General features: G+C 40.6%; 1 protein-coding gene across 1 annotated transcript in view; it reads left to right on the forward strand.

The window, feature by feature from the left end:
• Positions 1-12184, forward strand: part of TTC28 (tetratricopeptide repeat domain 28) — a 667947-nt gene extending 655763 nt beyond the window's left edge. The window contains exons 21-22 of the mRNA XM_069758682.1: positions 5393-5500; positions 6377-12184. Coding sequence (XP_069614783.1) covers positions 5393-5500; positions 6377-7956 — 1688 coding nt within the window. The 3' untranslated portion in view covers positions 7957-12184. The remainder of the gene's footprint in view (positions 1-5392; positions 5501-6376) is intronic.
• The last annotated feature ends 263 nt before the right edge of the window (positions 12185-12447 follow it).

Below are 12447 nucleotides of genomic sequence, written 5' to 3' on the forward strand. Positions count from 1 at the left end.
TACTGAAGATAGCTTTTATTTACATTGGCTGTATGTTTGGGGTTGTTGTCTTGTTGCAGAATAAACTTAAAGCCAATAGGACTTCTTCTCAATGTTATTGCATGATGGAAAATTATCTGCCTGTATTTCTCAGCATTGAGGAGACCAAGAAATGGTCATTATTGAGGAACGTAGACATAGCGGTCAGTCATGGAAACTTAAGGTACCGTCACACTAAGCGACGCTGCAGCGATACCGACAACGATCCGGATCGCTGCAGCGTCGCTGTTTGGTCACTGGAGAGCTGTCACACAGACCGCTCTCCAGCGACCAACGATGCCGGTAACCAGGGTAAACATCGGGTAACTAAGCGCAGGGCCGCGCTTAGTAACCCGATGTTTACCCTGGTTACCATCCTAAAAGTAAAAAAAACAAACAGTACATACTTACCTACAGCCGTCTGTCCTCCAGCGCTGTGCTCTGCACTCCTCCTGTACTGTCTGTGTGAGCACAGCGGCCGGAAAGCAGAGCGGTGACGTCACCGCTCTGCTTTCCGGCTGACCGACGCTCACAGTCAGTGCAGGAGGAGTGCAGAGCACAGCGCTGGAGGACAGACGGCTGTAGGTAAGTATGTAGTGTTTGTTTTTTTTACTTTTAGGATGGTAACCAGGGTAAACATCGGGTTACTAAGCGCGGCCCTGCGCTTAGTTACCCGATGTTTACCCTGGTTACCAGTGAAGACATCACTGAATCGGTGTCACACACGCCGATTCAGCGATGTCTGCGGGGAGTCCAGCGACCAAATAAAGTTCTGGACTTTCTTCCCCGACCAGCGACAGCACAGCAGGGGCCTGATCGCTGCTGCCTGTCACACTGGACGATATCGCTAGCGAGGACGCTGCAACGTCACGGATCGCTAGCGATATCGTCTAGTGTGACGGTACCTTTAGTGCAGTAGATAAAATCAGCACAGAACTGGAATGCAGCTACAACCATCTATTGTTCAGAGAAGTTTGGCCAGAAGTGGTCTTTTTAAAAGAACTGTGGCCAAAAGTGATACATTCGACATGGAAAAAAGGCAATTTATACATGTAAACATAGAAACTGGCATACAGAAAAATGGCAGCAGCTGCTCTAGACTGATGAGTAAAAATGTGAAATATTTTACTGTTGTAGAAGCAGTTTGCTTGTGAAGGGCTGGAGAGCGATACAATAATGAATGTCTTTAGGCAACAGTAAAGAATGGTGGAGGTTCCTTGCAAGTTTGGGGTTACATTTCAGCAAAAAGAATTGATAGTTTGGACAATATTAATGTTGCACTTAATGCTGAGAAATACAAGCAAACACCTATCATCATGTAATACAATCATGGAGGCATGGTTGGCTCTATTTTTTTTTATAACAGGACAACAAGCCCAAAAATACAGCCAATGTCATTAACCACCATTTTTATCATAAGGAAGAACAAATATCCCTGAAAGTGATGATATCACCCACCCTGAACCATGATCTCAACATCTTCCAGACTTTTTGGATTTCACGGATAGACTGAAGGGATGCTGTATATGAAGATATAAAAACTACCTGCAAACCCTGTCAAAGTCACTAACAAATCACTAGATTAATAAAAGAATCAAACGTGCCCTAGATGACTCAGCACCCCCTACAGAATAGACCAATACAATAGCAACCCAGGCACATGCAACAAACGCATTTTCTTCAGCGGTGCTCTAGTTGTGCCGAACGTCTTGGACAAAATCATATTCTGCAGGACCTCCCTATTTAATAGTCAAATTACTTTTTGACTTTTTTCACTCCTTACTTAGTCCTAAAGTACAGGTCCTGTCAACAATTTCTGCGCTGACAATCTGGCTACTTATTTCAAAGAAAAGATTGACAATATCAGTCTAGAAATTATCTACCAAACCCTTAATAGCATAGGTCCCCTTTCCGTCTACATTTCATCAAGTTCTAATTTTCAACTTTGAGCCCATCACAGAAGAAGTTACCAGGATACTCTCCTCTTCTCCCCTCACCACCTGCTCCAATGACCTTATTCCCTCACATCTCCTCCAGTACATCTTCCTGGCTGTCACTTCCCACTTAACTAAAATATTTAACCTTTTTCTTTTGGTATCTTTCCGCCCTCTTTTAAGTATGTCGCTATAACGTCATTATTTAAAAGAATCATCTCTTGACTAGCACTGCTTTGCTAATTACAGACTTATCTCTAAACTCCTCGATCGCCTGGTCTCCTCTGGTATGATCTGCTATCTTTTAAATTATTTTCTTCTTGACCCATTACAATTGGGTTTCTGCTGTTCACACTCTACAGAAACTGCTTTTATTAAAGTCTCTAATGATCTAACAACCAAATCTAATTGTATCTACGTTCTTCTAAGGGTACCGTCACACAGTGAAATTTTGATCGCTACGACGGCACGATTCGTGACGTTCGAGCGATATATCCGTGACGTTCGAGCGATATCGCAATGTCTGACACGCTCCTGCGATCAGGAACCCCGCTGAGAATCGTATGTCGTAGCAGATCGTTTGAAACTTTCTTTCGTCGTCTAGTGTCCCGCTGTGACGGCATGATCGCATGGTGTAACATATATCGTATACGATGTGCGCATAGTAACCAACGGCTTCTACATCACACATACGTCATGAAATTATCGCTCCAGCGTCGTACATTGCAAAGTGTGACAGCAGTCTACGACGCTGGAGCGATATTGTTACGACGCTGGAGCGTCACGGATCGTACCGTTGTAGCGATCAAAATTTCACTGTGTGACGGTACCCTAATTCTCCTGGATTTCTCTGCATCAATTCACACCATGGATCACCAACTCATCCTCACTATGCTCCACTCTATCAGCCTTATCAATACTTTTTGACTGCTCTAATAGATTCTCAGTTGTTTGGTCTCCTTCCACTTCACTTACCCTATCGGGGCTCCTAATTCCCTATTGGACAAACCATCAGTAAATTTGGATTTCAGTACCATTTCTATGCTGATGACACCCAACTTCACACAGCTTCTGACATCACACCTGCACTACCACAAAATACCAAAGAAAGTCTGTCAATGGCTCTAACATAATGTCCACTCTCTATCTGAAACTGAATCTTTTCAAAGCTGAACATCTTGTGTTTCCTTCCTCAACTAGCCCACAAAAACCTGATATGTCAATTCCAAGTGTGGTACTAATAGAATTCTCATTCAACATGCTCGCTATCTTAAGATTACATTTAGCTCAGATGGTTCCCGTACTACTTACTGTAACTCACTTGCTTAGGTCAGCTGCATATCAAAACATCTCCAGAATTTACCTTTGAAACTGCAAAACATCTATCACTCTTATTCATTCTTGTTTTGTCTACTAAACTCATATAATATATTATACTTCTACAAATTTCCTCCCTCATCACTGTCTACCAAGCCACCCTCTGCTCTGCATTCCGCTAATGACCTAAGATAAGACTAATATCCTCCATAATCAGAACCTCTCACTCCCATCTCCAAAATTTTTCTTGTATTCTGCCAGTTCTGTGGAATACGCTACCCAAGACAATAAAGTTAATACCAGAGTTTTAAATGTGCCCTAAAAACACATCTCTTCAGGTATGCCTATCACCTCACTCGACTAAGGCTACTTTCACACTTGCGTTGTTTGCTGTATGTCGCAATTCGTCGTTTTGGAGAAAAAACGCATCCTGCATATGTGCCCGCAGGATGCGTTTTTTCTCCATAGACTTGCATTAGCGATGCATTGTGACGTATTGCCACACGTCGCATCCGTTGGGCGACAGATGCGTCGTGTTTTGACTCACCGTCGGCACAAAAAACATTACATGTAACTTTTTTGTGCGTCGAGTCCGCCCTTTCCGACCGCGCATGCGCAGCCGGAACTCCGCCCCCTCCTCCCCAGACCTTACATTGGGGCAGCGGATGCGTTGTAAAACTGCCCCCGTTGTTCTTTTTGTTCGCAGTTTGCGTCGGTACGTCGGGCCGATGCATGGCGACGGCCCCGTACCGACGCTAGTGTGAAAGTAGCCTAATCTAACCATTGTTAGTTCTTTCCTACACTGTCTTCAGAATCTGGTATTTTTTGTCATCTGTTCCTACACACTCCTTGCACTTGATGGCACTTTGTATCTGGACAAATAAGATAAAGGCTGATGACCTGTCAATGCGCTTTACCTTACTACCCTTATTTTTTTATAAAGAGGGCTGCAGCATACATTACAAGCAGTTTTTATCTTTTACGATACGATACGATACGATACGATACACTTTATTGATCCCGTGGGAAATTATGGTATCACAGCAGCACAACTTAAATCATAAAAATCATAAAGGAATTCCATAGTTGACATGACAGTTTGTTGACAGAAGAACATTATACATTAGAATAGGACATACACAACGAGTGAACTGAAATGTAGAGAAATAAGTAGACATTCACCTTGGTGGTTTAACCCTAATGTTATTGTTGTACATTCCCATGGCAGTTGGCACAAACGATTTCCTATATTTTTCCTTCTTACACCTCAGAAGTATTAGCCGGTTGCTGAAGGTGCTCTTCTGTCTCATGAATAGCTCATATAATGGATGTGCATTATTGTTCATAATTGTCATACACTTTCTCAGAGTTCTTTTCTCCACTACCTCCCCAAAAGAGTCCAGATTGCAGCCCACAGCAGAACTTGCCTTCTTAATAATCTTATTCAGCTTATTAGCATCAGAGGCCCGCACACTACTACCCCAGCACGTGATTGCAAAAAAGATGGCACTTGCCACCACAGATTGGTAGAACATTTCTAACATTTTGCTACACACATTAAAAGACCTCAGTTTCCTTAGGAAATACAGTCTGCTCATCCCCTTCTTGTAGACAAACTCTGAGTGGCATCTCCAGTCCAGTTTGCTATCCAAATGGACCCCCAAATATTTGTAACTCTCCACCTGCTCGACCTCCTGACCAGCAATAGTGATCGGTAAGCATTCCAACTTTATCCTGCTATAGTTGGCCACCAACTCCTTAGTTTTCTTAACATTTAGCTGCAGATAGTTACCATTGCACCAATCCACGAAATTCGACACCACCCTTCTATATTCCTCATCCCCCTGATCTCCCCTAATGCATCCCACAACCACAGAGTCATCCGAAAATTTTTGAAGATGGCAAAGTTCAGATTTATATCTTCCCTACTTCCTTGCGAGTAGGTTCTTCATGCCTCTTGTTTAAATTCATGAATTATGTTTTCCTCTGTAACATAGGTTATTGTTTGTACATGCAGACCTGAATTGTAAAGTGCTACATAATATAAAATGATTATTATTATTATCAATGGTCAAAGCGTTTAACAGCATTGAAAAAAACTAGTGTGTTTTTATTCTTTGTAGGCTTTGACCTGTGTGAAGTAGGACAAGAAGAAGTCATATTGAAAACTGGCAAACAGGCAAATAAAAGGACAATGCAATTTGCTTTGCAGTCACTTTTGGCTCTCTTTGGTAAGTTTCATAAAAATGTTTTATGTAAGATTTGTGCCAAAAAGAACAGATGTGCGCACCTCACTAGACATTTTTCCAAATTTTCTAGAAAAGTGGCATTGCTTTGGTGAGTCTAAAAATGTGTCAGGTTGATTATTGGCATGTACCACTTTTAAGCACAAAATAATTACCTAAAGTAAGTAAAATTAGAATTGATATAAGATGTAACAAATCCAACGCACATTGAGTGCCATTGTTTATAATTATTTGCCTATTGTAAATGCCAGGCCAAGTGTATGCTGTCCATCTATTAGACAGTATTAGGAACTAAATTGGTGTGTTAAACTTGTGTCACTGGAATACTAAACCCCCTGAGGGCATGATGAAATGATAACTACAAAAATTGGCAAAGACTGTGCTTCATGCTAACTCCAAATAGGGGCACCCAAGCCAGAGACCAAAGGGAAGAACCCTTGAAGAAAGAGTAAGATGAAAAATTAGTACAGTTTGAACAAAAAATAATTAAAATAACCTCTACAATATATTCTATATTTACATAATGTATAGTAAATATAAAACACAATAAAACAGTGCTTCTGAAATGATAAGTTAACCAATATGGTGAGGAGCAGGTGGGCAGGCAGTCATTATATGTAACGCAACCATTTCTCTGACTGAACCAATCTCTGATTTGGCATCATAACAAAATAATTGTGTGCTCATTTTAATCTTCTGCAAGATTTTTTACATTAACTAAATCAAGTGGAGAGATAAGGTATCACCATGGTAGAACTGGTAAGACCTAAAAATTGTAAAGCTTTGCATTAAATTATAGTAATTTATGCTGTATTTAAATTGTATTTTACAGCACTTATATGCTCTTTATCTGTATTTCAGATTCCACTGAGCTACCAAAACGTCTAAGTCTTGATAGTTCTTCATCACTTGAATCCCTGGCATCTGCACAGTCTATGTGTAATCCAATCCCTCATGGATATCTGGGTCATCCCTTCTCTCCAACATGTCCAGATAGCATGTCTTCAGATGCTATCTCTGTATACAGTCTAAGTTCAATTGCATCGTCAATGAGTTTTGTGTCTAAGCCAGACGGTTTAGCTGATGGTGAAAATAAGGTGCGGCAGGACCACGATAGACCAAAATATATTTATTCTCACAGAAGCTCTACAAGAGGCCAGTCTTCCCCACAGACCCAGATGTCATTAAGCAAAGAGGAGCAAGAGGAGTATGATGGGTTTTCTATAATAAGCAATGAACCGCTTTTATCATACACAGAAAACATAGATCCTAGTCTCATAAAGGAGAACGTCCAAGAAATAATTCAAGTTTCTGTAAATTCTAAGGGCAGTATAAGCACACCAAATTCACCTGTTAAACTGGCTCTGATTTCAAGTCCAAATTCACCTTTCCAAAAAGTTGGAAAACACGCAAGCTCCGATACTGGGGAATCAGATCAATCTAGTACTGAAACAGACAGTACAGTCAAATCCCAAGAAGAAGGCAACCCTAAACTTAATCCTGAGGAGCTTGCACAAAAAATCTTAGAGGAAACTCAAAGTCATTTAATTGCAGTTGAACGTCTTCAAAGAAGTGGCAGTTTGAACAGGGTGAATCAATCACCCGATGGTGCTTCTACTCCGAATGGCAGCTCTATGTTCAGGTCATCAGAAACAAGTGCTTTTAGTAGACCTGTTCAGAAAGGGTTGCCTTCTCCTGTTACTGTGAAACCAAAGCCTCCAACTAGAAGCTCTTCTCTTCAAAAGGTGAGCTCAGGATACAACAGTCCAGCAAATTCTGATTCATCCTTAAAGGAAGGTGCAAGTCTTCACAGTAACCAGCCATCTCCAAGTTCAGATTCACCTTTCAAACTGAAATACCCTAGCTCTCCTTACAGCTCCCACATCTCAAGATCTCCTCAAAACATATCTCCAAGCTCAGGTCACCAATCTCCAGCAGGAAGTACCTCATCTCCAGCTCTATCATATTCTTCTGCTGGATCTGCTCGATCCAGCCCTGCTGATGCGCCTGATCTGGACAAGTTAAAACTTGCTGCAATTGATGAGAAGGTGAAGGCCATACACAATCTCAAGATGTTCTGGTCAAGTAACCCTCAGCATACATCGGGTCCTATCAAAATATTACGTGGAACTCCAGGAACAATGACTTCTAAGAAGGACGTCCTTAGTTTATTAAACTTGTCTCCACGACATAATAAAAAGGAAGAGGCTGTGGATAATCTTGAACTAAAGGAACTGTCTGTTCAGAAAAAGCATGCCGAAGCCACACAGCAAAATCCTCAAAATGGACATAAACATACAGAAAACATTAATGTAGCAAACATAACTCAGTCAGCATCATCCATCAACATGTCTGGTTCTATACGCAATTTAAAACTCTCGTCCGGAAATGGGTACAAGTTCCTTTCACCTGGAAGATTTTTTCCTTCTTCAAAGTGTTAAAATGTCTTTTATACAACTTTTAAGCCTGTATTGCCATTTATATATTGTTTATGTCCGAATGCCTTCATAACTGTAAGACTAAAATATTACATGTGAAGCAGTGGTTATCATGGATGTAACACTGAAGACAACAAACAGAATTTTAATGAGAATTTACCAAAAGTCCCTTCTGTTTGTACAATACAATAAGTTATAAAAGTGAGAATATTAGAGTAGGGGTAATAAACTTGTGATGGGTAGAGGTTCCATATCACAGTAATGAAACATAGGTCATTATTTATTTAGATCCATATAATCAGATACATTTGTACATTTATTTGTAAATTTTGACACTTAAAACATCAAGACCATTTTATTATTCTATTATATATGTTCTGTTTTATGCCTAGTGTAGGGTGGCAGCTTCTTTGTAATTGTCTGTACTATAGGATGCCAAATGTGGTCATAGCTGTGGTTTTTTTTCTCTGCCCGGTCTGAATTTCAGTCTTCATCCCCAGCACAAGTTCCATACATTTAGTAGTGTCTGGTACTGAAGCTTGGTCCTATTCAAGTGTATGGGACTGAGATGCAATATCAAGCACCGCCACTACAAAAAAAAGTATGCTACTGTGCTGAGTAAGCAATGCATCACTTCCTGGGCGCCACTACCCCTTCAATGAGCTCATTAGTAAAAGGTATTGGTGGTCACACCCAACCTATCTGATATTGATCTATTGACCGATTCTAAGGAAAGGCCCTCAATATCCTTATTATTAATAGCCTTATTTCATTATGTAGTCAAATGTAAAGCTTTGTAAACCTTCAGGTATGTAACACGTTGGCCAAATATCATCAAAATTGTCAGTGAATAGAACTTTTGCCCATGTCAGCAGATACTAGAATGAACCCCAAGGCCATGGGAGAAGAATATGCTGGTATTTAGTATGATACCGCTCAATAAGTCCGTATATGTCAGTACAGCGCAGTGAGTCCTCTAGAAATGAAGCAAATATGAAAACTGAGACATATCCATTGGAAGCTGAATTAGATGACTGCTTGTGTAATCCCCAAAGATTAGCAACTACAGGTATCAACAGCTCTATAGCAATGCAGAAATGATTAAAGGTGAGTCTGCCACATGGATTTGCATCACTAAACTGCCACCAACCTTATTCTTCCTGATTGCAGCATTATACACAATTCTTTATAACGATGTTTGGAAAAGTCACTAGGAAAAAAGCAAATTTATAATCCTACAGGTCCAATATTCTAATTACTTGGCACTTGGCACCAATCATACCTATATTGGCATGATTAACATGCTAGGCTAGGTCAAACGTTCCCAGAATATGCAGTGAAATCCCAAATCCCAGATGTGATTTTTTTTTAAAGGGAACCTGCCATTTGAAAAAAAAAAATGCTATTAAATTGCAGATATTGGGTTAATCTGCAGGTGGTTTATAGCCTTCTGAACCTGGGTGTCCTCTGAACAGAGAACCCAACTGAAGGCACAAAATGAATTTTAATTCTCCCAGCAGCCTTGGGTTTTCAGTCGTAAAGATGTGGCTGGTGCTCATTCAGTCAACGCTCAGTACGTAGTGAGCGGCAGCCCACATTGACTGACAGCTGTCCCTACAGTACATCAGTACAAAGCCAGCTTTCAGTCAGTGCCGGGAAGCACTTACAGCTGCCACTCATTATGCACTGAGCGGGGGCTGAAGCCACGCTGGACGCTCCTCTATGACTGAAAGTTCGAGGCTGCCGGGGGATTAAAGTTAATTTCCTCCAGGTAGCCGAGCTTTCAGTGCTGCCACCGCTCGGCTTCAGAATGCTATTAACCTGTAGATTAACCCCATATCTGCAGGTTAATAGCTTTTTTCACATGACAGGTTCCCTTTAAATAACGTTCTTATAATAGCAGGTCTGTAGCACTGCAAAATAGAGGAGTAACAAGGTGGTGGAGATTGTCAAATCCATGTGACAAGTTCCCTTTACCACTTACATGTGTCATTAGACCCTAATTCCCACTGTGGCAAAAGCATAACCATACAAAGTGTGAGCAATGCTGGTTCTTACTCATTTTCCCATACAGGCTAAACAAGAAAGACAAATTGTGTCCACACTTAATTTAGATACTAAATTCAAATGCGGTTCTTACAAATAAGAGTATACAGATGTACATTGCTTGAAGGAATATTTCAGATAAGGTATATCAGACCAAATTGGCGTACAGTTTATAAGCTGGAGAGTAGTCAAATTCAATGTACGTGTGGGATCACTATCCAACCACTGTGATCACTAGCCAATTACTGGGAAAGGATAGGTGGAGTCTGCTGTGACTGTTCTTGGCCTTAGAATAAAAAAGTACAGAGCAGCTAATATAGATATCATTGATAAATATATTCAGTTTACATGGTATGCCAAGATATTAGAAGAGCAAAATCATTTTATTTGTAGAGAATCCTGTTTAAAGGGGTTAGAGTATAAGTCTGCAATCACTCCTTAAATCTTGTGAATCTTTGGGCATTGGTAGCGACTGGCACGTGACTGTAGGTATGTGATTTGCATACATTCAGTCTTTTGCAGACTAGATGAATGTGTCCTTGCTCAGTGCAAGTCTAGTTGGAATGTGGCTGAGTGTGTCCATATTGTATTTTTGTGGTCACATGACTGCCGACACCTTGTGCCAACACCGCCGTAGTGCGGATTCACAAGTCTGCAGTCACACAGAGTGAGTACAGGCTTCTACACTAAAGCCGGACAGCCCCTTTAAAGGGAATGTTTTATCAGAATTGATGTCTTCTTTTAAAACAAGTTTTTATGTTAAACATCATTTTAATATTTTCAGTCATGTTTTTTGAGTGTCCCATGTCACTATATAGAAAACAAACCAATCCTGAATGATTAGGCCACTGACCCTTCTAGTTCTCACTCTATGGTAATCACTTTTCGGCAGTCATTCATTATCGCAGGCAGGATTACAATGAATAGATAACACAAGATCCGCCATTAGGCGATGGTCACAAGTCACCTTCTTTCCTTGGCGACGCAGAACATGCCTACATCACTGTCCCAATGAAGACAGTGGACCATTGTTTGACTAAAGTTTCTCATGTCATTGTAACTGCAGTAAAGCAAATCTCCCAGTCACAGCTCAAACAATATGGCTGTCTCCAAACACAAAGTAATAAAAAAAATTACAAAAAAAGAATATGTTTTGCTAAAAAAAAGAAAACGTGATACACACTTCTGCAGATTGTAGTATGGACCTAGGAAAGGAATACTGGGTATGGCTGTACTAATAATGCACTTTATACTAATCTAGAAGACTCACTATGACATTAATCACAGCCAGTATTAGTACATGGTATCTGCCACTTTAATAATCACTCTTATTTCTTAAACCATTTATATTTGGCCAGTTTTATATTTTTCATTGATCACATTCCTGTAAAGGCATAAAACCTGCTAGACGCCTTCTGACAAAGCCGTCATTCTGCTCCCGCAGTTCTAGAACCCCTGGGATAGAATACCGAAATGATAACACAAGAACCCTGCTTCCCTCGAATATTTTAGCCACTGATGAGTTTACAAAGCCACTTTTGTATTTGTACTTTGTAGCTACGAACTTGACACTGTTGTATCCACATATCCCTATGCAAACCGTTTGTGAAGATTTGGGGGCTTGTTTGCAGATGTTTCCATGGTTAAGTGGCACCCAAGATCATGTAAATAGCACCTTGTTAGAAAGCTGCATGCACGTTTTGTGATCTGAGCCCTTGAAATACATCTGTGTTTGTGAATCGCTGGGTTTCATAGAGTTACCGTCTAGATGATCTTTACTTGGTGTAAAGAGAACTTTTCCATCATAGAAAACAAAGCAGCCTGCGGGGCGGCCCTAACGACTGGTGCTCCTCACAGCGGCCCTTGTATCCGTATGTCTGATCTACATTGGTTTTGTAAATTAAACAATGTTTTTTTTCCCTGGCAGCACTAAACTTTTCTATAATATAATATGTACCTTGTAAAAAGTATTTCATATTTTTTATTGAAATTGCGGAGGCATTTGGCCTACTTCTTTGTGATCTGTGTTTATTAAAGCATGAAACTATATATGATGTGTCATATACCTGATCCAATGCTAAAACATTGTTGAAGCCATAACTGTCTTTTTTCTACGGTGCTGCGGTTTTCCTACCTGGCAGTATGAAGTCATTATCAAGATCCAAATAAAGCAATTAGAAAATGCTATCTCATCCTTCCTAATTTAACCGTAGACTGCTCACAATGTAGGCAGACAGATTGGAATGGATTTACATGGCCGGTCTTTCTTATAAATAAAGGTACCGTCACACTAGACGATATCGCTAGCGATCCGTGACGTTGCAGCGTCCTGGCTAGCGATATCGTCCAGTGTGACAGGCAGCAGCGATCAGGCCCCTGCTGTGATATCGCTGGTCGGGGCAGAAAGTCCAGAACTTTGTTTCGTCGCTGGACGTCCCGCTGACATCG

The sequence above is a fragment of the Ranitomeya imitator genome, chromosome 1, assembly GCF_032444005.1.
Source record: "Ranitomeya imitator isolate aRanImi1 chromosome 1, aRanImi1.pri, whole genome shotgun sequence".
NCBI lineage: Eukaryota > Metazoa > Chordata > Amphibia > Anura > Dendrobatidae > Ranitomeya > Ranitomeya imitator.